This window comes from Syngnathus typhle, linkage group LG18, assembly GCF_033458585.1.
Source record: "Syngnathus typhle isolate RoL2023-S1 ecotype Sweden linkage group LG18, RoL_Styp_1.0, whole genome shotgun sequence".
Taxonomy (NCBI): Eukaryota; Metazoa; Chordata; class Actinopteri; order Syngnathiformes; family Syngnathidae; genus Syngnathus; species Syngnathus typhle.
In genome coordinates this window covers 3,737,634-3,764,880 of record NC_083755.1, presented here as the reverse complement: position 1 = coordinate 3,764,880, position 27,247 = coordinate 3,737,634, and the positions used below count along the sequence as shown (strand labels likewise).

The window sequence follows — 27,247 nt, the reverse complement described above, 5'->3', positions numbered from 1 at the left end:
ATGTGATTTGGATGCCATTGGGCGTGTGACCTTTTCCAGAGACTTGAACCAAAATAACTATGTTCACCCTGTTTGCTTTTCACTGCTTCTCAATCCGCGTTTATCACTCAGATTAGATTTTTTTTTTTGCCCTCAGCCACTTTAGATAACGGCTTAAACAACGAGCTTTTTTGTCGGTTGAGCGGCCAGCGCAAAGTTCCCAATGAAAAGCTGCGTTGGTGTTAAAACCCCAGACGCCTGCATGATGTGCTCAAGCCACAATGTATTTTCTGCCGCACCATAAAACCAAACTAATTATTAAAGGGGTTAAGGGCTATATCACTCATGTGCACCGTTACGCCATCGATGACTTTATACATCCGTAGTCCAAAATGTGCTGCCATTTTTGGACTTCCTCAGCCAGCCGAGGAGCACAAAAAAAGCGTCAGGGTTTGCTCGCATCAATGCAGCCTTTTGTATATATGCTGCTAAAAAGAAGTGGGGGGGGGGGCAGATTTAAGAGGCACTGAATGGATGCTTCCCATTTGTGGCCTTCTGGCTGCACTCCAAGTATGCCGCTTTCACGACACTTTAGCACTCAAAATTACAATCGTGTAGCCACTATCTTGCCTTAAATTGCGATGTTTCTAGTTTGCAACAATGTGGCGGAGTTCAGAATTAACCAATCGCATAGCTAATAAACTTCAGATGTTTGAGATGTTTTGCAAAGGGAGCTGAACAGCAAGTGTTCTCCTAAGATTTTTATTTTTGACTTTGCTTGACCGTGTAAGACGGCCTCTCCTTTCTTCTTGCACTTTTTCCATGTCGCTTTGTTTTGTCTTCTTGAAGGAACAAGGTGTGACGGTATTTATTTTAACGTGGCCCATAATGAAAGGCTTCTGTGGGCCGTCGTTTAGAGTTGTCATGGATGTAACATTTGACGCATATAATTAGAGGATTTTACATTTATAACGTGGAGCAAAGCAAAAATAGAGTGGTGAGTGTTGTATTAGTAGTGTAGTGTGTGTGTGTGTGTGTGTGCGTGCCAACTGTGACTTGCGACTAAAAACACAGTGGGCCTCACCACACACACACACATGCATTTATATGAACCCTTATGTACTGTTGGGTAAAATCTGGCCTAGTTTGACATTTGCCAGCAATAAAAATACGAAATGTCATTCTTTCAAATTTAAGTTGCCTCAAAACACATGAAAATGGAAATCTTTCAACTCTCCACAGATGCCACAAAGTTCTCCTTCCCTTTCCTCCCAAACGCATCCTCCCTTCTTTTTCCTTTTGCTTCCTATTCATCCTCGTCTGATTTGTTCCCTTTTTTCCTCCTTGTTTCCGTCCTTCTCTCGCTCACATTCCTCTCCATCTCTTACAGTACAGGTGGGGGAAGTGAAGAAGGGAACATGTTCCACACTACACACAAAGCTGCTCTCTATCTGGCACACTAGCACGCTGCATAAACACGGACAGCAGGCCGACGCCTCGCGGAGGCTAACGTTTCGTCTCATGTAAAAGAGCCGCTCCAGTGTGTCATTATACACTCAGGTCAGTCACACAAGTACAGTAAATGCATTGCTTGCATTTTTGGAGAGACGCAATTACCGCTACAGTCAAAAAATGAAACTTTTTTCAAGTGTGTGCACACTTAATGTGTCCTGTAAAATAATAATTGGAAGGGTGTGTTTTGGTGTTATCATCCCCAATGCCGGATGTGAGCTCGTCAAACCGAGTTGCCGCTCGTGGCCATTAAGTGCGGATTATCGGCTCTGGCTCCCTTTGAAGGTCTCATTCCTCCCACTTCCTTGCTTGGGACCTCCAGGAAGCAATCACACTCACGGATGGATGCTGCGCACGGAAGCAGCAGAGTGCACCCGTGATCGTTTTGACTGTTTGACCCACTTTTTCTACCACTTGCAATTAGGGGCTGGAGGCGCCGTTATGGCGAGCCGGACTGTTCAAAGGTAACATCACATGCGTCCACAGTGATACCTGTAAAATATTTTGAAACTGTTTCCTTCATTATATACACCCATGCAAGGCAAAGAAGTTGCAGTGTGTAGTTTGTTGCCTTTTCTCATAAGCCTTTTTTAGCAACGTCACGGTAGGCCTTGAGGCAGGGCCGGACTGGGAGATTTTTTCAGGCCAGGGGTCAGTTATGTAACCAGGCCACCCTGGCCTTGCCCACACGTGCATGTTCACACCCACACTTAAATGCATGGGTACAAGCAAAACGCATTTGTGCGCACACACATGCACACAATCATTCTTTGGGTTTGTTGTGGGTTAGGATATCTGCAATATCTGAGATATCACAGATATCTCAGATATTGCAGATATCACAGATATCACACACATGGCAATCTGTGACTGAATAATAGTCTGTGATATCTGTGATCACAGACAGAATGCCCGAAAATGCGCACTCATTAAGTTGTCTAGATATCTGATATCCCAGATATCTCCGATACCTCAGATATCACAGATATCACAGATTTCAGATAACACAGATATCCCAGATAACATATCTCAGATATCTGAGATATCTCAGATATCACAGATATCACATATCTCAGATATCACAGATATCTCAGTCTTGATCATACTATGACATTTTTTATTATAATTATTGTTTGTTATTATTAGTATTATTTATTATTTTTATTAAATATTATTTTAGATAATTTAATTAATATAATATCTATAATTTAATTAATATATTATCATGGATGGATATTATCAAACATGGGCTTTTGACTATCGTCAATAAAGCGGTTAATGTAATGACGCTAATCTACCAGTGGTTCGCTTCATAAACTATAGTCAAAAGCCTGGATGTTTAATATCGTACAGCGTACGTATTTATTTAATTCTGCTTATGTGATGATATTTTAAACTAAACAGATGTACAGCCAGGTACTCATATGTTTAAGTTCTAATAACCATATTGTAACCGAATTGAAATGACATTTACATTAGCAATGATGAAAAGAAAAAAGAAATGGACACGTTCCTTTTACGCTGGGTTACATACAAGTGAATGGGGGCACTGCCATCTTGCGGTAGCTTGGCGTCATTACATGAACCACTTCATAAAGTCAAAACCTGTATGTTATGTTTTATGTCCCATCTCACCCGCAAGGCGACCACGATTGTGAGTGATGTGAGTCACCCCGCTCACTCTTTGTTCGATCTTCTGCCCTCTGGGAAGAGGTAGAGGAGCCTGCGCTCCCGCACCACCAGACTCACCAACAGCTTCATTCTCCGGGCTGTTCGGATCCTGAACTCTCTCCTCCCTTCTGCGTAGCGTCCTGCACTTTTGCGCTATATTGTGACTGTCTGCTGTAAGCACACTTGCTCCATTTTTGCTCCTCTTATTTATTGTATTTGTTTATTTATTATTTATTCATCACTCTTATTTATTCATTGTTTGTGCCTTCTTGTTTTTATTTTTTTGTGTTGTTTACTTGTATGTATATTGTGTACTATGTCTTGTCACCGTGGGATAGTGGGAACGTTATTTCGATTTTTTTGTGTGTCTTGGCATGTGAAGAAATTGACAATAAAGCAGACTTTGACTTAATATTGTACGGCGTACGTATAGATTTAATCCTGCTTCTGCGATGATATTTTAAACTAAACAAATGTACAGTAAACTACTCATATGTTTAAGTTCTAATAACCATAGTGCAACTGAATTAAAATGATAGTTACAATAAAGAAAGAGCAATGATGAAATGGAAATGGACGTGTTCATTTTACGTTGGGTTACATCAGTGCTTCTCAAATAGTGGGGCGCGCCCCCCTTGGGGGGCGTGGTGCTATTCCTGGGGGGGCGCGTGTGACCCTGGGGAACAGGCTTTTTTTTTGGCAGTACTAGAATAAAGTGTAATTGCGCGTTTACTACAGCAGGGGGCAGTGGCGCTCTCATTGTTACTTCTGTCACGTTTGCGACAGTGCAACATTTTACGACTTACAAGACAAGTTAGGATAGTCACGGTGGGGAGGGGGGGGCGCGAATAGTTTTCTTCTTGCTAGGGGGGGGCGTAACAGAAAATAATTGAGAAGCACTGGTTTAAATAAAGGTTAACCTAAAAAAAAAAAAAAAAGTGAACCCTGAACTTTGAACCCGCGGTGACCCCGCGGTGACCCCGTGGTGACCCCGTGGCCCCGCGGTGACCCGGTGGTGACCCCGTGGTGACCCCTGGGTGACCTTTGAACCCTGAACTTTCAACTCTAGTTAAAAATCGAAAATGTGCACATGACCCCGTGAACTTTGAACCGACCTTTGACCCCTGGGTGAACTTTGAACCGTACACTTTGACCTTTGACCCCTCGCTAATTACGTTTTTTTTTTTTTTTTTAAACCGGCATAGCAGAACGATCCATGGTCTTCAGATGCCGCGCTGTCGCCATCTCCTGGTCAGTTAGTGAAATGCTTTTGCTGATGTTTTTTTTTCTCTCAATTAAAACAAATCAATTAGCCAGTTGGTTTTCTTTATTTAATATCTATTATCAGACAAAACCAAATTGTGAATCAGTCACCTAGGCTATAGCAGAACAAACAATCCATGGTCTTCAGATGCCACGCTGTCGCCATCTCCTGGTCAGCTAGTGAAATGCTTTTGCTGTTTTTTTTCCCTCTCAATTAAAACAAATCAATCAGCCAGTTGGCTTTCTTTATTTAATATCTGATATCAGACAAAACCAAATTGTGAATCAGTCACCTAGGCTATAGCAGAACAAACAATCCATGGTCTTCAGATGCCACGCTGTCGCCATCTCCTGGTCAGCTAGTGAAATATATATATTATAATAACTATAACAATAATGATTATAATAAAAACGATATATAAATTATACATTTGTATACATATATATGTATAAACAAATTATTTAATATATCATATGTAATTAATATCTTATTAAACATGGGCTTTTGAGTCTACAATGAAACGGTTCATGTAATGACGCCAGGCTACCGCAAGATGGCAGTGCCTCTATTCACTTGTATGTAACCGAGCGTAAAATGAACATGTTCATTTCCATTTCATCATTGCTCTTTCAGGTGTACCTAATAACTTTATGCATTTTTTTTGTACATGTCAAGAATGTGTATTTGACTACTTGCTCTTTATTTGGGGGGACACCAACACATTACACAATGTAAAACACATACATATTGTCATATAAAGCAGTTAACCAAATGCACACGAGCAAATGTTTGCCTTTTGTTGCCGTTTGTCACTAATCCAATGACTTTTCCAGTAGAGGTGGACAAAAGCCTTCTCTCCGGTGAGTTTTGTCGATTGCAGTGTAACACGGTAGGAGCCACAGAGGGCAAACGGAGCAGAAGTAAATTAAAGCTGAAATGGAGTTGCTAAGGGGTCCAACTCAAACGCTATGTCTTTGCAGGCCTTGCTCAATGGGAAGCCAAACAAAAAGATTTTTTGGGTCAAGAGTGACTTAAGTGCAGACCAACTCCTGCATTAGTTTCTCCATGCTGGACGTCTGGCTTCATCCAGTACACACATGACCACACTACAATGTGTCTGAAAACTCACTCTGGCATAAACAGCACCTCCTGTGTAATTTTCTTTTTGTAGTGCAGCAGATAAAATAAAGACACTAAACCTCTTGTACTATTTTATTTACAAACCTACTGACAATTATGCTGGACTTTTTTCTTCTTTTACTCTTGGCTGGTGATTCTTGTCTTTATGACTTTTTACATATATAGTGTTTTTGTGATACGGAATTAACATGCATTAAAAAAGACCAAGACAGTAGATTTAAAATAGGGTCACCTGCTTCCATAATACAAGCGTTTTAACCTGACATTGTGTCACTTGTGTTTCGTACCGTGTGATGTTATTGTCTTCGTTTTGACTTCCAGTCAAGGCCAGGCGTCCCTATTCCTTTGTCCACACAGCAAGTCCACCTGAGTTTTGGACAATCATGACAACACAATACATTCATCAGGACTCCTCCTCAACATAATTCACAGACTTGGGACCATTAAATACAACACAAAGTCGACCTTGAGAGCAAACATGCAGTACAGTCCATAAAAGTGGCATTGAACTTCACAAAATGTCTGCCACATTCCAAATCATTCAAACATCTATGTACGTTTTGTCCTTTGACATGCCGCCGTCCTACTGTACAAATCTGCATCAATACGTGCAGGTTGAAAGATTAAATAACCGTGTATGCTTGCAAGAAAATCTTTCAGTAGACTTACTTGGACCTTCCACGCACACCTTCTGTTGCTTTAGAGACATTTGCTACTTTTTAAGACCTGTTGTGAGGTGGCCATGTGTTAAAATAAACTAATACCACTACCAACAACAAAATAATCAGCAGTCTCATTTGCCGCCGTCCTCATAGTTGCTATGGGAACATGCAGAGTCGTTTCACCCATTGGGCAACGTACCACGGCGGGTACCGGAAAACTGGGAAATGATTCACCTCCAGGAAAGTTATACTAGCTACTACTACTAACTAACCCTCCAAATCGGCTAAAATTTGATTTTATATTTGGGTAACTAGTTATCTTAGACATGAAAGTTGATGGTAAAAACAACATTGGAGCGCCACCTACATTGGCTCTGCGATAATGTGACAATAAGAGGAAACAAGGCTACAGTGCTCTTTCGAAGGCTTCTTGAGTACAGCCCAAATGACTTGACAGGTTAGCAAAGTGCACTACTAGACTAGATTGCGCACTACGCCGCCGCGCTCGACAGCTCTTCTACTCGCTTCTTATGGATGCCTTCTGTAAAAGACAGCTTGGCTGCCTACTGGATATATGGAGCTGTACTGCTAATGTAAATTATGAAGGCACTTCCTGGTAGCACCTAGAATCATATATTTGAGAGAACCAGTAAGAAGCCCTTATGTGACGTCGGAGGGGAGCCTGAAGCGACAAGGTTCGGGGATCACAGCAGGCAGAAGCCTAAAATGTACTGCAGCAGTTTGTTGCGGTTGGCCTGAGGTAGGAAGGTGGCGCTCAGCTCCAGCGTGGTCAGACGCTCCTCTCGTCGCTCCTTGAGGACCTGAGGACAAAACACACGCCGCGAGTCCCATCAAATTCCTAAAAGGTAAACGTTCTGAATATATTTCGGTTACCCCGAGATCCTTGAATGTCCTCACTGTGTTCTTCACCAGGTAATGAGTTGCACTTTCACCTGAGGCAAAAAAAAAATAAAAAAATAATCGTGAAGACAAGTTCAAATCAAAATTTGGATCGAAATTGATTGAAATGGTGATGAAACTCTTCACTTTTACAACCCCAGCGTCGTAACACGCCGATGTACATCTTTTAAAGCAGCGGCTCGCGCGCAATCACCGTAAGCAGCGATCCTCCTCTCGGTGCGCGTGAGCAGGTATCGGAAGAGGCGCTGCGTGTACTCTGGCTCGGCCATGGGCTGACTCAAGCTGTGCACGAAGATGGCGGCGCCGCCGTAGGCCTCTAGGACGGGGCTGAGGAGCCGCTGCAGGAACACAAAGAAATCCCGGTGCTCTGCCGACAGGCTCACCTGGAAGCAGACTCTGATTTAATGCTCCTCAAACTTAATAGTCCCGGGAAGACTATAAAGAGCAAAGATGAACCTTCAGATAGCGATCCCGCTGCTCCTCCCCAAAGTCGCTGTCCTCGTCCTCCTCGTCGCTCCTCCAGGAGAGCGGCTCGGGGAACTTTTGGGGCCAAGGTTCTTCGGTGGGACTGGGGCTAAGTTCCTCCTGGTCCTCCTGACACACAAAAAGGCCATCAGGACAGAGATTGCCAAGGGCACAGGTAGGGCGGTTCTCTCGAAACAGACCTCGGCCACATAGAGGACGCCGTACTGGATGAGGCGGGTGACGGCATCGTGGAACACCTGGTAAATAGTCTGGCAAGGCTGCAGGGTGCAAACAGGCAGGCTTGACTCTATGTCACGTGCATGATCAAAGTGCAGCAGAGAACCTACCGAGGCCACCGCCACCTCATTGACCAGGAAGTGCGAGAGGCCGGCGGCCTTGCGGATGAGCTTCTCTTGACTGAGTGGAGAACCGGCGTCCGCGGCGTCGGGATCTCGTGCCGACGCCGGCGACGACAACTCAAACTCGGCCGCCTGCTCCCGCTGCAGGGACAGGATGCTGCAGGCTGCGCGCAAATGCATTTTGAAAGTTAACCCCTTTTTCTTTTGCACCAGATCGGAGAAAGCGGCAACGTACCGACGATGGCGTCGGCGATGAAGACGTGGAAGAGGCCGTTGCTGTAGAAGTTGAGCTCGAAGAGGGCCGGCACGGTGTGGCCGGGTGCGATGGTGAACTCGCCGTTGCGGTTGGCGCCGCCGGTGACGGCGATGCAGTTCTCTAGCAGGTGCAGGGCCCGCATCACCACGTCCTCAGAGTTGCCCGAGAAGCCCAGGTCAAAGTCACGCGACAGCACCTCCTCCTTCATGTTGAAGAAGTCCTCCACCAACTTGGAGAGCGCCACGCCCTGCGAGAAGAGAAGCAAGCTCACATTTCATCACATGTGCGTCGCAGTTCCTGCAGGGGGCACTCGTGCTTCAAAGTTCTGATCAGGGAAGCAACCTGATCTCTGCGCAGTCAGGTTAGGGTTACTGTGACATTTGCCTCACCTTGCTTGCCAGAGGTCAATTCATTTTACAATTGAATATTCGACTAACAAACGAGCAGACATACCTGTCTGTGTCGGTAGAGCAGCAAACAGGCCACGATGTGCGTGGACATGATGGCGGACGACTTGTTAGCCGCTGCAAGGGGGTGGGGGGGGGGATGACAAAAGGAATGGTGAACACAGAAATAGACAGAGTGGCAGCATGGTGCTTATCTACTCATATGCAGACAGACAGGAGAGGCCTGAAACTGAACGGACGGTACCGCTAAACAATATGGATGAAAATTTCAATCGGAATACATTATACAAGACATGATTTTGGTCATACAATTGGAAGAAAAATGAAGTGGAACGTGCGAGGGTTACTCCAAGTCATGATAAGCATCATTCCTTAGTGGGGATGGAAGGCAGCAGAAAACCGGCACTGGTGTTGCATTCCAGCCCCACTTACCCCTTCCAACTCCTCCTGCATCCTATTGGCCGAAAACAACATGCCACGCAGCTGAGGGCATTGTGATTGGCTGCAGCCCATTGAAAAAAGTGCAGGACAAACCGGTTTCTGCTGCTGCAAGCCCAGTCGTGCTTTTCCAATGAGGCACCTTGGGACGTGACATTGGCTTACTGAAAAGAACGTGCTTGGCCAGGTTGTTAATGAGCTGTCGTCGGCACAGGTCTTCGGGAAGTTCTCTGTTCTGCAGGGCCTCCTCCTGACGGTCAAACAGCTGAGCGTCGGGCCTGAAAGCATTTTCAAGAAAAGCCGTCTCGGAAAGATATCGTTTGCCGTGTCTCATTTCGAGTCGCGTACAAAGAAACGGCCAGATGCGAGTAGTCCCGAGGTAATGTCAACTCCAGCGGCGTGCGCAAATGACGGCGCCTGCAGCGAGCAGACATCTCAGAGGCTTTATTGGAAGGTTTTAGGAAGAATGCCTTGCTTACTGCGCATCAATGATGGTGGGCATCAAGGAGTGCTCGAGGGACAGCGGGGGGGCCACATGGCGGCTTCTCTGGCTGTCCAGGTACTCCTGCGTTCATGGTATAAAAGGTTCAGTCATGTTCTTAGGACTTGAAGTCCTTCACAATAGGGCCCTCCTCACCTTTAAGGAAAAGGGCTGGTTGAAGTCAACGCGGACGCAGCCGTAGTTCTTCCTCAGCATCCTGAACACGCCGCAGGCTATTCCCCACAAGCTCTCGTTTTTCTTGGGCTTGCCCTGCTCGAACGCAACATTTCAGACATGGCCCCGTCGGCCGGCCAGCTTTGGCAGATGTCGCCGATGAGCAGCCTCACCAGCTGCTCGCTGTTGTAGTTCCCCTCGATGATGCGGTCGTACGAGATGCCCACCGGCACCACCAGCACGTCGCCGACGGCGCCCGAGTGCAGCGCGTCCACCACGAGGGACAGCATGCCGGCGCGCGCTGTGGACATTTTGCCACTGCGGGAGCGCGTTCCCTCCAGGTAAACCTCCAGGAACTGCTGCTGACGCAACAGCTCTTCTGTGTACTGGAAAGGAAAAATCGAAATTAATGTTTTGATAGTTTTTGTCACATTAATAACTATTGTTTCAATGCAATTTAATAGTGGGAAAAATATCTAAACGCTATCAAGGAAAAATAACGTTAGAGCAAGTAGAAAGTTCTGAAAGACACCTTGAACAGACAGGTGATAAAAAAAAAAAAAAAAAAAAGAGGTCCAGAAATGGCCCGCAAGTCAGACTTTGAACACAGGCAGTGTTGTGCAACCATATCCTTTCAATGCAGCCTGAGGACATTTGTGTGTGTGTGTGTGTGTTTGAGGGGGGGGGGGGTTGTCCTGAAATAGACCCCCGGCTTGGATTGATTCAGCTGCAAAGACGCGGCTGGGGACTTAACAACATTTACTTTTGCTATGTTGGGATCGCTGCCAGGTACATACAGATTTGGTCATATTGCTGAGTAGGCCTTCTCTCCGTCTATTCTTGTCATCTCGATGAGATGCGAGGCACAATTTTGAAGGTCGACCGACACGAGTCGGTCATTATAATCCCAACAAACACACACAAAACTGCCCTCGGCTGATAGCGCTTATCTTATTGGCTCAACGCGCAATTACTTTTGCGGGTCGATGCAAAGTGCAGCGTGTCACAGACAACAGGCATATTCTCAACCAAAGGCACATTTTTCTACTTTTGCAAGTTTGCAGAATTCTATTGCTATTTTAGCAACAGCAGATTAGCATGTATAATAGGCATTACTAAAACTGGATTTACGTCTGTTTACAAAGGAGTACGAGGGCCACGCTGAAAACCAAACTGAAACTATGAGAATTAAGTCATATGAGTCTCTTTTGAAACGTAAATTTTTCAGATAAAAAAAAAAAAAAAGTCATAGCTGTTACATTTGCATATTTGGCTAAGACTTCAATGAAGCGGAGTGAGATGCGGGGTGAACTAATTCAAGATAAAATACAAAAGCAAGACTTACAGCGTATAAGAGCGCTCTGTACAAAATATCTTTCTTGCCGTCCCCAGACTCCTCCATTTTGCGCCGTATGAAGAAGCCTCCCAGCTTTCGGATCAGGGTGCTGAAAGGACAGAAGTGGCGCTTGGCATTCTCCCTTGTGCAGATACGAGGCGAGGCGAGGCGAGGCTCACCTGAGGATGGGGATGCTGAGGTTGTTGCCGGCGGCAATGTGCGGCGCCTTGATGTTGTGACAGAAGAGGATGAGCGTGATGAGGAGATAGTCGATGTGGGACTTGTGGACGGGCAGGAAGACCATTGGAGCGTTGCGCTGCATGAGCCACAGACAACATGTGCAATTCGGACTCCATATTCTCATCAATTGCTCCACCACAAGTTTTTTTTTTTCCCCCTGACCTCTGCCGCTGCTTTTTTGACCATTTCCAGCTGGCCCTTATGGATCTGAATGCTCCAGAAGAAACCATTAAAGAGCCTCAGCAGAACCCAGCCTGTCAGCCTGGAATAGACAGACAGGAAAAACTTGCACCGGGAAAAATTGGCTCCCGGTGATGCGATGGGGTCGCCGCCGCGTCTCTAATGAGGATGCATTTGCACGTACCTGATGAAGGCGGGCGACACGCTGGCCACCATCTGCTGGAGGCAGCGTCGGGCTTTCTGCTTGACTTTCCTGACCGACTTGCCGCGTTCAGAACAGGGCCGGCTGGAGGCGACGCCCGCCTCGTCCAAATCAGCGGCCACGCTCAAGACGGCACTCTCCACACTGCACCAGAAGCACGTCGTTGAAAAGGAATCAAAGACGTCTTGCACACATTTGGCGCTCTGGAGTGCACGCCCAACAATCAAGTATCACATTTAAAACAAAACAAAAAAAAATCGACTACAGTGGCGATTGCCTCTTTCTTAACTTCTTAATTTAATCTAATTTCGTACCTGTTGCTGATCAGCACGTTTTCCACCACATTGCGGGGGAACATGTCCTTGTGAACGTCCCGCTCCATGACAAAGAGCACATAGCTCAGTTGCCGTGCCAACCAGCCGCGTTGCCTGCACACAGCAAATAAAACCCAGCAGGTAAGCTTTTCATTTAGCTGAATTTGATTCATTTTGGACTACAGCTGTATTAAATAACTCTACTTTAGAATTTTGAGGGGGGGGGGGGAACGAACACTTTTGGTTTGCATGTAACGCTGCTCTTATTACCGCTTGCACTGCAGTTGAAAATGTCCACCTCATAAAGGTTTAATGAGGACGGATGAAGTGGATACATTGACTTTGTTATTCCCTGTGAACAAACTTGTTTGGATATAAGGAAAGACTCAACCAGCGTCGCATACATGTGACTCCACCGACGTTTTAATTATTTACCCGTCTACTCCAATGGTTCGCACAATTCAATACACGTGTTTCCACAACTAGTGACGCCTCAAAGGGTGCACAAGAGGCAAAAATCACCTAAAACTGCCTTATATAGTATAAAAACACGAGTGATATTGCTCACTTCTTGTGTTGAGCTCACATTGCCATCATGTTGCAGGTAGCAGAGCAGTATTTGGGACACGCTAAAAGGAGAATGAAAACATGTACATAATATGAGAAAAAGACATGTTTACCTGGTGTGGGTCTCATTTATGTAGATGACGTTACGCAGGCCGAGCGACGGAATACTGGGGTTGAACAGCTTCTCCTGTGATGGGAATGCAAATGAATGAATGAAAATGTGCCTCTTCTGCCCCACTAATTCTGAATTCTTTAAGAACCAGCCCTCGGTGAGCTGCCCAATATAAACGATCCAACTTTCTTTATGCACTTAAAGTATATTATAGTGTAGTCTCAAATGTCTGTTGCTGGGGTACGTCAATTTCGCTAATGGCTAAGAACTAATTAGCCGCAGTGTGTAAGGTTACCCAGCTCTGGGGCGTGCAAGAGTGGCAGCAGCGGCCGACGAAGGGCCTCTTCCTGTTCAGAAGCCCCTCCTTCCACGTGGTGGCCACGCAGCGCAGAACTGACGGACTGGTGCTGCGGTCCTAAAGGAGATATATTACACAAATGTACTTTCTGTACAAACAAAGGTATGCGCAGCGGAAATGCAAGGGCGCTAACAGTGAATTATTTGAAGTTGGAACTATTTCAATCTGCTGGGTTTGAACGCGTGCCGATTATGGCGGGCGACTCTTACGGAGTCATCATTGGGCCGCTTCCAGCGGTTGCACCACTGCTCGCCGTTGTTGACCTGCAGCAGCAGGCCGTCCGACAACTCCATGGCCTTTTCTTCTCCTCCCCTTCCGACCCAACACCCTCGAACTGGACACCTGGGTGGAATGACAAAAATCAAAACAAAACATTTGACATGATTGTGACATGGTCAGCTTTAGCCCTGCATGAGTCCCAGGGAGTATGAATATTTGCACAATTGGACTTTAATTTCCTGCATTATTTGACACAACTTAGTATGCATACACTAGTTAGTAGTTCAGCTGGCAAGTCCCTTTCATGAATGGATGGTCCACCGTCCAGTGTGGGTGCTGCGTTTCAGCACCAGTGCCCGGCGCGCACACCGATGAGGGGGCAGAGTGGGCTTTTTTGTGAACAGGGTCATTGGCCGAGAGTACTCCCCGTCATGGGGTGACTGTTGGGAGCCAAACAAAAGCAGCTGAGGAATGAGAAGCCGTGGCCATTGGGTAACAGTGGAAGCTTGTTTCCACGACGCTGTCACAGATCGGAGGAAAAAATGGTCTCCCAGTTTTTGCTTCAGTTCAAATAATTCATTTTCTTTTCATTTGAAACTTAAGCTAATTGCCATCTGTGTTCCCTTTTCAAGACATCTCTAATTGGTTTGAATCGATCCTTCTCAAATTGAGGGGCACATATCATGTTGTGGAGACCTTTTAAATCATGAATGGAAACTCTACATGAATAATAATCTGGTTTGGACTCACACAAGGATGCTCGGGGAGGTAGACAAAAGACTGTTGAGATCCCCTTCAAGTGATTTCTTAAATAAGCAGGTCAAACTGTCTAGTGACAGATGGGCATGCAAATAACAGGTCGCACAGACAACAATGGTGAGCTGGACGTCTGGCATCACACTGCATCACTACGTTAAACGGAACTAGGATTGGCCACATGCTAACCGGGATAACCTTAGACTGGCTGAGTTAGGAAGCATATCGGGGGGCACTTGAGCCCTTACACTTCAATGTCACCGTGGAGGTAACGCGACTCAAAGCGACGTAGTACAAAAGTCGCTCGATTGCGGTCCCCAACGTCACTAACTGATGGAAGATGCTACGGGTTGCTTGTTTCCATGACAATGACAGCACGAGCCGACCGATGGTTTGCTAGCAAGGCGGCGAATGGGGGGTTGGGGGCGATAGGGGGCTTACCTTCAATGTCGCATTACGTTGACTCGTATTTATGAAAAAATCCAATAACCTGTCAACACTAGTGTCCACTCCACAGAGCTCGGCCGCCGTCGGTAATGCGGTACCGTATGCCACGCTAAGCCGTTCTGACGTCTCCGGCCCCGGCACACAGAATGCGGTGCTTACAGCCTTTCGTCCATTGGAGCAAAACGCCTCAGGCTCCTCATTAATATTGATAACATTGTCTTATCTCGGATTCGCTGAGATCAAGTACAAAACCCAATCACGGGGAGGCACATTATGACTATGCATGACGTAGTGCGTTCATTCATGCAGTGTCTCCCGTCTTCTTCGCGTTTACTTCTAATCCCTTCGAAACAAACGCGACTGCCACCGCCGGGTTAAATCAGGGACTACATGATTCGTTCAAATCAGTTGTCATTTTTCGCCCTCTAGGAGTGGAAAACAGAAGTGCATTCACGTGGAGCACACCACTCTTCGAGGGTGGGGTGTTGAATTAAATGCTAAAACTTTAATACGTTACGTACAAGAATCACATTAATTTGTGAGCCATTGATATTCCAATTGCTACATATGAATTGCAAACGACGGGTTTATTTCGCCTTTTGTAGCCGCGGATGTGCTGGTGACCCTTGACGACGACTGAAATGGTTGCGACTACACTGTCTAGTTTCTCCTGTCTATGTCAAACTCGCCGTAGGCATGAGGTAAGTTTCCTTGCTGTTCCACGATCAGATGTATTTTATTTTCGTAAACAAACGGTTCTCATGGGCTCCGGGTAATTTATTTCAAACACCAGTAGATACATTCCGTCAGGGGTTGATGAGATTTAAAACGTCATGGAAGAAAATTGCTAATTTAGGCCCGGTGCTAACTTTACAGACATGCCTGACGTCACAACACATAGGTAAACAAGTCGAGACGGTGTCAGGAACCATTGCAACTCTGACTTACGATTTCACACCTTCAGGGACAAAGGTATTTCAAGTACAAGTCTGCTATAAATTTCATTCACTTAATGCATTGAATATGCTATCACAGTTCAACAATGGAATCAAAGCAATATCTTTTCCATAGTAAATCATCCCCGACGACATTGTTGGGAGTAACTGTCAAAACAAGCTTGCTGCTACTTTAAGTGAACGATCCAGTTTGGGTGGAAAATGTCCATGACAATTTTGCAAATGGTTCAAATTCGGTGTAATGGCTTGTCAGTCACATAATTGCATCTAATCCAACTTGTTTCCCCAGTATGCTCAGGCTTCAGAAGCGCTTGGCGTCCAGCGTCATGGGCTGTGGCAAGAAGAAAGTTTGGCTGGACCCAAACGAGACCAATGAGATTGCCAATGCCAACTCGCGTGAGTTGTTTTACCGGCTACAGGTTATCGCTTATTTGTGCCATCTTAAATTGTTTCAATGCAATTCTACACAACAGGCCAGCAGATCCGCAAGCTGGTGAAGGATGGCCTGATTATCAGAAAGCCTGTGACAGTGCATTCCCGTGCCCGCTGCCGCAAGAACACGCTGGCGCGCCGCAAAGGCCGTCACATGGGCTACGGTTGGTCATGCGAAGTCAACTGATACAATAAAATGGCTTTTGAACAAAACTGTAAACTCACTTTCTTGGCTTTGCAGGTAAGAGGAAGGGTACTGCCAACGCCCGTATGCCCGAGAAGCTGATGTGGATGCGGCGCATGCGCATCCTGCGTCGTCTCCTCCGCCGCTACAGGGAGTCCAAAAAGATTGACAGGCACATGTAAGCGGGAAGTGTTATCTTCGATTTCTCTCTATTCCCAATTCATTGCGTTTAACTGAAAGTTGCACCTACCTGTCTAGGTACCACAGTCTGTACCTGAAGACCAAGGGTAACGTGTTCAAAAACAAGCGCATCCTGATGGAGCACATTCACAAACTGAAGGCAGACAAGGCTCGCAAGAAGCTCCTGGCGTAAGTTATTTCAATTTGATTAAACCCTCGTGAGGGTTTATCAAGGATATATCACACACACACCAATGAATGAAATCAATATGAGTTCACTGTTGTTGTAATTTCGACTTTTGTCCACTGGGTGGCGCCAATGTTGCTGGATTCGAGTGTTGACACTCTTCCCAGCTTTTTTTTTTTTTTTGGCAGCGTGCCTCACAACTGAAATGATAATACTGTCTAGAAATGTCTATCAGGATAAATATTAACACTTGTGTCCTCTGGCGCAGCGACCAGGCCGAGGCTCGCCGCACAAAGACAAAGGAGGCTCGCAGGCGCAGAGAGGAACGTCTCCAGGCCAAGAGGGAGGAGTTCATGAAGAACTTGGCCAAGGAGGATGAAGCTGGCAAATAGCGACTGCATCTCTGCTTTGGTTATTAATAAATGAGGTTAATGTTACCACATGTTGGTCAATGCTTTTCTTCTGTGTGGAGGTTAGATTTTTAAATACTGTTGTTTCTGCCAACTTCTTCATTAGGTCCACAGGTAAGCTTGAATTTTAACAAACCATTTCACGCCAGTGGTATAAACGGCCGGATTCCATCCACGGCGGTGAATGAGTTCAAATCAGCCTGCCTGGTTTAATCTATGATTCACATTTTATTAGCGTTATCAGTATAGCACTTTATGGAGTCGCCATATAAAAGCAATCCTGCTGTGTGTAAAAATAAAGAGCCATCTCAGGTAAAGTAGATGAGCCCGCATGAGGGGGGGGGACTAGGCGGAGGCCATTTTGTGACTCTCCTCATCTTGGTTCTTCATTGCGGGGAGGCGCCGCTGTTTTCTGGAGCGTGAGACTTAATGGGATTAGACGACGGCAAGGAATATGAGCCGCTCTTCACGATTACGCCCAGCCCTCAACGCACTCAGAGTCACATTTTCCACATGCAACAATAACAACGGAGCTAACATAAATACACGTCACTGAGCCGCTTCGCTGTTACTATTTTTACTCAACTTCAGAGGATAGTGGACCTTCCATACTGGAGGTTGACAGAAGTTTGCTAATACGACAGAGGGCAATTTATTTTCGTACGCCTTGTATTTGTACATCTGCTCAATTTTCATGTTAATTTTTAAGGGTAAAACTGTTTTTTAAAATCTAAACAAAATAGAGGTCTGCCTATACCAGGGGTGGGCAAACGTTTTGACTTGCGGGCTGAATTGGGTTCTAAATTTTGACCGGGGGGCCGAACAAGGAGCAGATGGATGTAGTGTTTGTGTGAAGTAATATAAATGACATGTAAAGATCATTGCATAAAAGGTTTTTACTTATAGTAGATAAAAGCATGGATATTAAAAAACTTTTTGAAAACAGATGCATTTATTAACAGCATTAAAAAAATAGTTCACCAAAAAACTACTATCAGTGATTCTTATTAAATACGACACTGTTATGATGAATAACATTTTCCATCACTTCAGCGCCTGCAGGTCAGAGTTATGAAATAGGTTTATCTAATGAGGCAAAATCACATCCAACGGCAAACATTCTGACCAAATACATCATCTTGAAGAATCAGTGAAAGAATACATCTAAATAAAGTAATAAAGAAATCAATAGTATTGTTGGTTTCCCATATTTGCTAGTGCATCATAGTCTGGAGTAAAATTTGTTGTGGGAATTCTTAGGATAGAGCCGAGTTGTCGGTCCGTTAACCTGAGTGTCCACTGAGTGCCGAATGTTAAGAAACATTGGAAAACGTGTTTTCTTCGGGCCACTCATTTTAATGGAAGGATTCCAGGGGAAGGTTTGTGGGTGGCATTAGCGTAAAACTGTATCTGAAAACTCAGCAAATTACGAGAATATTGACGTCACAGCCTCGAAATTTGGCACTGATAGATGAAATTACTAAGTACTACTGAGTACGCACACGCACTTGGGAGTCTGCACCGAGCTTTCTGACACGGCTCCCGGGAGTAAATGCGCGGGCGGGCGGTTCCCCATCTACTGGGGAAACATAGTAATTGCAGGGAAAATTACCCCCCAAAAAATTAATAATACAATTTATTCAGGTTTGGCGGGCCGGATTAAACGGCCCCGTGGGCCGGATGTGGCCCGCGGGCCGTAGTTTGCCCATGTCTGGCCTATGCTATGCTTTATTCAACATTTGGCACACATTGTATTTATAAACAGATATAGTTGGAGGCGGAGCTTTAAGCGGGGAAGCAAAAAACAGCTGGAGGCAGCAAACAAAAACGTTTCATTAAATAATAAACAAGTCAGCAAACACTAAACCCATTAAAATGCTAAACAAGTTAAGCCGCAGCGTGATTCGTTTTTTTCACTTTTGTAAGCTGGAGAAGTTTAATTAACAGCGGGGTGACAAATGTGATATGAATTCAATTGTTATGGACTTATTTTTTGTCTTTTTCACTGTATGCATGTTGCTTACGTGTCTAAACATTAAGCAACAAAACACTAATTTCCATTTGAAGTGCGACTCGGCGCCAACGGCGGTAATTGAGTGCTGCCAACAGAGGGAGAGATGAAAAGATGCGACGAAAAAAAAGGAGGCCGAACGTGCTTTGGAGCAGAGTCATTTGAATTTTGTGGTTCATGTTGACCCCGCCCACATCCTACGGCATGGGATTTAAATCCTTTGCCATCTGGTATCTCTGATTTGGACCCGTTTAATTTAAAGCTCTATCAGTGCAGAATCCCTGCATCTCGACAATCTTTACAAAATTGTACAGTAATGACATTGTTACATTAAATCCAAGCGTTTTTGCTTCAATTCAATAGACATGGTGCTGCACCTTTTGTTGTGCACGTTTTGGCCTCTTGGGAGCAGTATTGGGCAGACCTTGAGCCAATCCTGCCACCTCAGTTTGGGCAGTAATAGTTGTTCTTGACAGAGGAAAAAGAATGGATGCATTTTTAACGTTTATCCCAAATAGTTCAAAATTTAAATCGGGCCAAACGATAATATATCCGCACCTTTACTTGTGTACTTTTGCCACCTCTGCTGCTCCATGGCCATGTAGGGAATGGAGGGGCGACAACATCAAAAAGGAAGCAGGTGTGGAGGTGGGCCAGCAGACAGTTGACTTCCCACAATGTGCCACATGGGCTTAATCCATCTGGAAACAAACAAAAAAACATCTGTGAGAATCGCTGAGTCAGCCACCTGGAGCCGCCTGCAGCAGCATTCACCCCGACTTTAAGGACACGTTCGAGTACGGTAAAATTTGCCATTCTTGAATTCACTATTTGTGAGGGTCTTTTGTGACTGTACCTTCAAATGATCATTTCATGTTGGGAACCAAGGTGGGGGGGAACTATTATTGGCTATCGTTTTTGTCTTTTTTATTTTATTTTCTGCCAAGGTTGCTCACCTCTCAAGTCGCACATGTCATCAAGAGTTATTTTTGGTGCACAATTTCCCCCCGCATTTTGCAAGGTGGACGTTTCGTTTCCCCCGAGCTGTCAAAGATTCAAGTGTGAACGCACAAGGAGACGTCGACCTGACGTTTCAAGCACACCCTAACAAGAGGAGAGACGTTTTGGTTTGGACTTGTAATTAAAAAAAAAAAAAAAAATCTTTGAAAAAATGACAGCAGAGCAAGTTGATGTCCTGCCACACGTGCATCTTTCCAAAATCATATTACTGTATATTCAGTTTGATAACAAAATTGGGTCATGATTTGAGAAATGGCGGCACGGTGCACGCTGGCAGTGCCAGTGTTGTCCATGGCCTGCCAGCAGCTTTTCCGCTGCCAATGACTTTTATTGGGCGTTAATGTGATTACTTGCGCTCATTACGAGCAGGCGAGTCGGGGCTCCTCCGGATGGAGGCGAGGGGACCGTAAGCGTGATGGATCCTCCCAAGATCTGCAAACAAACAAAAGGGACTAACAAGGATAGAAAGATACAAAATGTCTTGTGTGGGTTGATTTGACGGCTTCCCGTCATTAAGCCCACCCACCGACTTGCTAACGACACCATAAGATGGCGCTCAATCACACAGCTTTGCAATTTTCATTGATGGATGTCAAACGTTCTTCCCCGTTGAGGCTGGCTAATTAATTGACTTTTCTATTGGTCACGTTAATGGTCTTTTGGCACTGCTAACATTTTACACCCGAGGTCAGCAACCTCTTGGAATCCTATGGCTACTTCTTGGGTACTGATTAATTAATGTAAAAAAAAAAATAAAAAATGCTTGAATTATTTTTCGCTGAATCATCTCTCCTCTAATGTTTCATAAATGGTTTTCAAAATTTAACATCTCAGCCAAGCGGTAAGCTAATTCTTAATTGCAACACAGGCTATCAACCAGCTTGTCAAACAAATGACGGCGCACACAAAGAAGTGAAGGAATTCATCGCATTTTATTGGGCGACGGCAAAATACGCAATATGGCAAGTCAAAAAAGGATCCTGAGCCCAGGTGTGTATTTTTGTATGCATGTGCAGACAAAACAGAGCCAGTAACTCGATGGGCTGTGCATAGTGTTGCTTCAGAATGCTGCAATGGGTCGAACAGAAAATGTCTTTTTGACTGTGAATACCTTCCAGATTCATAATGGACAAAAGTGGTTAAGATGCAATAAGAGTGCCAATAAAAACACAAACGGTGCTCTGTTATAATTGTGGTATCAATGCTTGTATTAGTCGCAGAGTAGCATGAATGTTTTATTTACACTTATTGCTTTTACATCTTTTTTTTTTTTTTTTTTAAACGCTGGCATTCCGAGACGCACTATGTAACGGCACATACAGGATGAGTGCAGCAGATAAGGCAAATTGGAAGTGTTGAATTTACAGACTAGCAGAGGTGCAATGGTGTAGAGACATTTACACGTATCCCTTTTAGCAGATGCTAACATAAATAAGATTTAGCTCACAGCTCATGACTAGCGTGAAAACAGCGCCTCAATGTTTCTCTTGTTGATAGTGATGATGTAATCTATGACTATTGTTATTATTGTGTACATAATGAATACGAGACTGAACACACGTAACAAAGCCTTTTGTAGGCTTCCCGTGGTCCTGTCGCATTTTCTGAGTTAGCGGTGAGGTAGCCTGTCTTCCCGTTCGTTCTCCTTGACGCTACATTTCCCACATTGCGCTACACGGTGAGTAGCTGGAAAGAAAACAAAACTAGCAAAGCTGTTGTTCCCTACCCCGTCAGCGAGGGCGTTTGGAGGTGGGAAAAACATTCCCGAGGACTCTTCCGTCAATTTATTGTGATCACAATTATCAGTACTATTATTAGCAGACGTCATATTTCGAGCAAAATGTCCGCCGGCACCAAGCCTCGCTTCTTGCCGCTGCTCAAGCGCAGGAAACCGTCCGTCTCCTCGATCTTGCCTACGCAGATCTGCGGCGGGACAATGCGGGGCGAGGGATGGTGTGATCAAGCCAGGATTTGGGAAGGATGAATTATGGGCAAGAAATGAATAGTCGGACAATAAAATGGCCGGAGTCCAATTGAGGGGAAAGGAATGGGAACAATGTCGAAAGATGAGTGGAATAAAAGAAATGCACAAGCGATGGGATAACAACGAGGATGAGGTGGGTGGCGTTAGGGACGATGGATTGGGAGCGAGGGAAAAGAGACATTGGGAAAAATGTAAGGTTCTTCCGAAATGTGACTACAAGTACGCTGTGTCACAATGCAAATATGTATTCTGTCACTTCAGCACTTTTACGCATTCATTTACATACATTGCTTTTAATGTATTCGCTAATTCTGTCTACGTGTGTGCGTGAGAGCTCACCTGGGCCTCTTTCACCGTCATCTGGCCTTTGTCTCGGTTGCCGTGGAAACCAGCCATGACCTTCCACACTCGCTCGCCGGGGCGCACCCGCTGCACAAAATTGGCGGGGAAATATCCCACCTTGCCGCGGCTTTTCCCCTGATCACAAAAACACACACACTTGTAAAGGCCAAATTACCGGACAGGATACTTGTGATTATCTTTTGGTGAAGCAGCATGTGGCTCGTTTTTTTATGCTTGCATAGGCACGTGTTATTTCAATCATTATTTACTTGGGATTGCTGATTATTTACGCCTATTTGAATATGAGCTAAAACAAAAACAACCGGTTCCTATAATTAACAACGTAAGAACAAACGACACAACGGCGTTTGCGGCGCGCTAATCCCACACCGCGGCCAACACAAAGCGTCAAACGCGCAATAATTGGCGAATCCAACAAATATGGTCAACACTACAAAACACGGACGACATCCTCTCCCCCCCCACGCTAACACCCACGTTCCTTGACTTTCAAAGGCAAGCGGGCGGCTCTCAAGTCTGGCTGCCTCGTTGGACTGGAGGAGGCTTGACTGATTGCACAAGTGCCAGGATGGCATTTGCTCACGAAAGGTAACAGCGGCCAAGAGAACAAAGACGACGACGACGCTTACAAACTCACCTTCCACCAGTCCTCATTGGCGTCATCTGTCACTTTGACGCGATCGCCGGGCCTGGAGGATACACACGAGAAGCGGCTAGCATTAGCTGCAATCGTATATTAGGGCTGAATAAGAGCGTCATAAATTCAAGACATTAATTCAAATTCATGAGTCAGGCTGATTTCTCATTATTCTTTTTTTAGTTCTCCTCTATTGTGGAACGTGTCACTTATGTCACAAAATGATTTGTGGTGCACAGATTACAGGTGGGTGCCATAGCTCTCTTCACTCTTCCTGTCATAACAGGTTTAGGAGGAGGGAAATGAGCCATAGTTCATTCTACCACTAACGCAAGCATAAACAACAACATAAATTCATATACTGCACTAATAACAATAATAGGACTGACTGTAATTCCAAGTCGTTGCTCTCCTGAGGCAGGAACTTGTAGAGAGCCACGTAGGTGTGCATGGAGTGCACCTCCACACGCTTAGGAGTCTGAAGGCAATCATATGGAGAAGAGGAAGAGAAAAAGAGGATAAAAAAGAAGAGCAAAAAAATAAAAATAAAAAATAGAGGAGGATGTGTAAAGGCGCACCTTTAGGCTGACTCGCTCTTCGGAATCTGCCTTCTCGCTTTCAGGAGGCGTGAGCACTGGATGAACACAAAGAGGAAGAAGAAATGCAGAGTGTGTTGAATGGCCAAACAATTGTGGACACCACATCGGATGATCAGAAACTTAACTTACTTCCTGGAATCGGCTCCTCTTCTGCGATTGGCTGATTCTCCGGCTTGTCTGGGAGTTCCTCATCCTCGTGACGGGGCGACTCGGAGATGCTGCCGAAGCTGCAGCGACTCATCTGAGCCAGTGACGTCCCGTAGCGCAGCGCTTCGTACACGGGGTCCACCGTGGCGGGGTCCACCTCTGCGACGGGACAAAGCGTGCCACAGGTTGGACATCCGATAGCTGATGAACAACAGCGGCCGCGCACACGCACTCCCTCACTCACCCTGCACCTCAGGAGTCTCCCTGACGACGCCCAGCGACTCGTTGGTTAGTAGAGGCGAGCTGAAGTTTCGCTTAAAAGCTCCCGTCTGGAGAGAGACGGCGTGCGAGAGGTGACAGGTGAGGCAAAGCGCAGGCTTAGGTGAGGGTGAGAAAAAGCAGCAAATGGTGCACACACATTATCAAGCGGCTTGACGACTAAAAATGACCGTCCACTGGCAGACTGTGGAAGATCAAGCGAGAGCGGGATCAGCGGGAGCTTTATTTAGCACGAGGAATACAACGCTCGTCGGGATAAATTACAAAGGCAGCTTTTCTCACCTTGATGCTGTCGTCTAATTATAGTCGCGTATGACAGTGAAACATTAAAAATTTTTGCCCGAGACAACGTGAATGGAAATGTGCGGTAATGTCTTTAGTGTGTCCCTGCAGGTCATTATTTGAGGCGAGGCTGTGCTCAGCAGGTCTCTTTAATGAAACTGTTTTTCTTTACGTTCAAGTAACGCTGATGCCACGGCAGCAAGAATACGGAGCGGCTTCAATTAAAAACAATGACGGGCATGCTCCGCTATTGAACGTGAGCATGCACTTGGGTGCTGTCAGCGTTTATGTCTTGGTCTATTTTAAACCTTCAAAGATGGCCACTCGCACAAAAAGGTCACCTTTGCAAAAACAGCTGCAAAACTGGGAGACAGCAGTGCTTTCTTACTAGTAAACCTTCTCTGCCTAAAATATACCCAAACATTTGAAATCTTGGAGGAAAGAACACGTGTGAAATAAAGAGTCATAAAAATCCTCCGCACGGAATGAATATTTCAGGCTGAAGCCGCTCAACATCATGACTACCTAAGCACATTTGCGAGTGTGCTTGCTCAGCGCGCGACTCCCCGGCAAGTTCTGCGGATGTGCGGCTGCTTTCCGAAATGTCCAATCCCCGCTTTGATGAGTGCGCGGCCATCCAAAAGGACAGCCACGACGGCGGCTCGCTTCCGTGCCCTCAAAGGCGCCGGATTTCACACTGAATTAAGCCGGGCCAGCTGGTTGGGGGGCAGATATTGATTTCGAGGCAGAGAAAGAGAGGGGAAGGGAAATGTAGTGTCGTGACAAGACGTCAACAGAGCGAGCGGAAGCGTGACAAAAGCCGCTCAGTGCCGTACGAGACGTGAACCATTTTCTAGTTTATAATGTACCTTTTGTAACCTTTCGCACGTGGGTCAGTGTCTTAATCGTCTGCGGGCCATTTTAGATTTGCGCTGACATGATCCTCTCTGTACAGGACGGGGGGGTTGAGGGGTTTGAGGCTAAGCCCGTTAAAGAGACTCAAAGACCAACCATCGCAGCGTTCAGATGCCGCTGTAGCCTCGCGTGAGTCACCGCGCAGCGCACTCTGCCGCGATTAACCGTGCGAAAATGTGCGCCCACTGTGAAGCGGATTACTCGTACTGCAACGGAAGAGCAACTCAATCAGGAGAACACGTCTGTGCGATTATTGGCTGGCTCAACGTTTTCCCCTCGTGGTTGCAACAACGCGAAATGCTAATGCAAGTAAGCAAGGGTGACGTTAAGCCATTGCCAAGTACGTTGACGCTAGTTCGCGTCCGCTTCCCTACCTTGCCATTGCAGGGCTGCTGGGACAGCTCCGACGAGCACCACAGGTGAGCGGCGAGCTTGCAGGCTTTACAGCGTAGACCTTGCTTGGAGTTACCTGCGGTGACATCCATATTCATTGCATCGAGAGAAACTCACAGAGGTAGACTGAAAGCATACAGATGATGGCCCTGGAGTGCATTGGCTTAGTAGTGCTTTTCAAGACACACGGTAAGATTTGTGCACTGACAACAAAGCACAAATCAACTTCGTTTGGGTCTAGAAACAATTTCCTAAGAGGTTACTTGGCCTTTAAAACCAGCACTTGAAGTGCTCAGCATATTGACGGGTATCTTTGTTTTTGAATTTTCTCATTCATGTAAAATGTAATGGATCTAACATTTCAGTCCACAAAGCCTTGGCTGAAGGGATTTCACAGGACAGGCCCGACTAGTTTACAGCCTAAATGGGGATCAGAGAAAATTAAAACTGTGTGTACATGGTTTTACCTTGGATCAAATGTTTGCATTGCTCGCAGCTGGCCGGCCTGCGGAAGACGTGCTCGTGGAAACAGTGAGTCTTGAGAGGTGCCGTGGGCGGGGTTGAAGACTTGGGCTCAACTTTGGCGCTCAGGGACAACGCAGGACTGACGGATAGCGAGCGCGACAACAGCGACGAGGTGGGGCTGACGGACGGTGAAAGAACAGGCGGGCGTTCGCAGGCCAGGGGCAACTCGGGCAAGGCGGTTGGCGTTGGGGCGATGATGAGCGTGCAGGGGGGCCGCGAGTTGCTGGGGCTACGCTGGAAGAAGTTGTCCACGCTCTTGCTGCGCATCACAGACTTGAAGGACAGCGAGCGCTTCAGACGCTGCAACTGGAAGGAACGCAAACACGTCAAGTAGGCAACGGCGGACATCAAAACAGGAAGTACATGAGCATGAATCATGCATGAGTGCCTTTGAAGAAAAAACAACACAAGGACAGCACGGAGGGGATTTAGCGCTATGACGCCATTTGTCCTAAAAGTCCTATTTTCAAAGAACGTCCTTTTGCAGTCAGGCTTTTTTTCTCCCCTTCCATCTCCATCACCCTTGCCCCACCTCCTCCTCCCGACTTCCTGACTTCACAAATTTGCCACGTCTTGCGAGCGGACGCCAATCGATAAGCCTTTTAAAAATTCCCGTTTGATTGGTTTCATTGAGCGGATCCGCCTTGGTGTGAATCCGCCAGTCCTTTCATCATGAGCTCAATAAAAGCGAGCTGATGAGGTGAACACTTGTTTAGCGCTGTCGGTGAAGCAGCATGCGGCTCATTTAGCTAATGTCGTCGTTGCACTAAACAACAACGAGAACTTTGGGTTTTGTGGCGCTTAAAACGTCCGATTGATCTAAGCAGGTAGCTGCTCTTGTGCTCCTTCCTCTGGGAGTGAAGATACCAATTAGCGTGAGCGATGAAGAGCTGCCTCGGTTGACCCACTTTTTTTTGGGGGGCGTTCAAAAATATTTTCTCCCCCATGTATTTCAATCAGCGTCAATTCTACAGTTTCTCTCATGTGCAGGCTATTGAGAAAGAGGGGTGAAAAATCTCCATTACATCCTTTTTTGCCTCCCTTCTACCCCCCCCCTCGCACACACCCTCTACTCAATCATTAATTTATCCCAGCATTCTTCACAACAGCCTATTTATAGAACCCTCGGGCAAAGACTAGTCTCTATGCTCATTTTTTATTTCCCTCGCACAGACTGAAGAACAGAGAAAGCTCTTGTCGCAAAAGACTGCCAGAACAAAAAAAACAAGTGGGGTGCTATATTCAGAGATGGGCAGTATTACTACAGTAGGTCGCTTTCTAGT

The 27,247-nt window shown here is 45.9% G+C and overlaps 3 protein-coding genes across 8 annotated transcripts in view; 1 reads left to right on the top strand and 2 right to left on the bottom strand.

Annotated features, from left to right (window-relative positions):
• Positions 1-5,624: 5,624 nt before the first annotated feature.
• On the bottom strand, positions 5,625-14,767 carry gpam (glycerol-3-phosphate acyltransferase, mitochondrial). 4 transcript variants are annotated; one of them, XM_061264295.1, is made up of 22 exons: positions 14,455-14,767; positions 13,529-13,697; positions 13,248-13,380; positions 12,976-13,095; positions 12,682-12,755; positions 12,002-12,115; positions 11,670-11,831; positions 11,468-11,567; positions 11,245-11,381; positions 11,075-11,174; positions 9,903-10,115; positions 9,712-9,825; positions 9,554-9,639; positions 9,171-9,352; positions 8,683-8,753; positions 8,209-8,476; positions 7,962-8,137; positions 7,815-7,892; positions 7,606-7,743; positions 7,343-7,532; positions 7,123-7,181; positions 5,625-7,049 (listed from the first exon to the last, which is right to left on the bottom strand). In XM_061264295.1, exons 3-22 carry the CDS (start codon positions 13,329-13,331, stop codon positions 6,933-6,935), a joined length of 2,583 nt encoding a protein of 860 aa, XP_061120279.1. In that variant the 5' UTR covers positions 13,332-13,380; positions 13,529-13,697; positions 14,455-14,767; the 3' UTR covers positions 5,625-6,932. The 4 variants fall into 4 exon arrangements, with proteins under 4 accessions (XP_061120279.1, XP_061120280.1, XP_061120278.1 ...); XM_061264296.1 differs by lacking the exon at positions 13,529-13,697 and having other exon boundaries at positions 14,504-14,767; XM_061264294.1 differs by lacking the exon at positions 13,529-13,697 and having other exon boundaries at positions 14,455-14,766.
• A 130-nt stretch (positions 14,768-14,897) lies between these two features.
• On the top strand, positions 14,898-16,836 carry LOC133142787 (large ribosomal subunit protein eL19-like). Of its 3 annotated transcripts, XM_061264337.1 has the most exons (7): positions 14,899-15,161; positions 15,337-15,432; positions 15,706-15,812; positions 15,890-16,012; positions 16,090-16,210; positions 16,291-16,401; positions 16,668-16,836. In XM_061264337.1, the coding sequence occupies exons 3-7, from the start codon at positions 15,707-15,709 to the stop codon at positions 16,789-16,791; spliced, it is 585 nt and encodes a 194-aa protein (XP_061120321.1). In that variant the 5' UTR covers positions 14,899-15,161; positions 15,337-15,432; position 15,706; the 3' UTR covers positions 16,792-16,836. The 3 variants fall into 3 exon arrangements, with proteins under 3 accessions (XP_061120319.1, XP_061120321.1, XP_061120320.1); XM_061264335.1 differs by lacking the exon at positions 15,337-15,432 and having other exon boundaries at positions 14,898-15,161; XM_061264336.1 differs by lacking the exon at positions 14,899-15,161 and having other exon boundaries at positions 15,168-15,432.
• A 3,443-nt stretch (positions 16,837-20,279) lies between these two features.
• LOC133142785 (neurogenic differentiation factor 2-like) overlaps positions 20,280-27,247 on the bottom strand; it is a 30,654-nt gene continuing 23,686 nt past the window's right edge. Inside the window, exons 6-14 of the mRNA XM_061264331.1 lie at positions 25,907-26,270; positions 25,421-25,515; positions 23,815-23,899; positions 23,553-23,729; positions 23,403-23,458; positions 23,214-23,302; positions 22,825-22,876; positions 22,164-22,301; positions 20,280-21,763 (exon numbers count right to left, since the gene is read on the bottom strand). Of these exons, the coding sequence (XP_061120315.1) occupies positions 21,665-21,763; positions 22,164-22,301; positions 22,825-22,876; positions 23,214-23,302; positions 23,403-23,458; positions 23,553-23,729; positions 23,815-23,899; positions 25,421-25,515; positions 25,907-26,270 (1,155 nt within the window). The 3' untranslated portion in view covers positions 20,280-21,664. The remainder of the gene's footprint in view (positions 21,764-22,163; positions 22,302-22,824; positions 22,877-23,213; positions 23,303-23,402; positions 23,459-23,552; positions 23,730-23,814; positions 23,900-25,420; positions 25,516-25,906; positions 26,271-27,247) is intronic.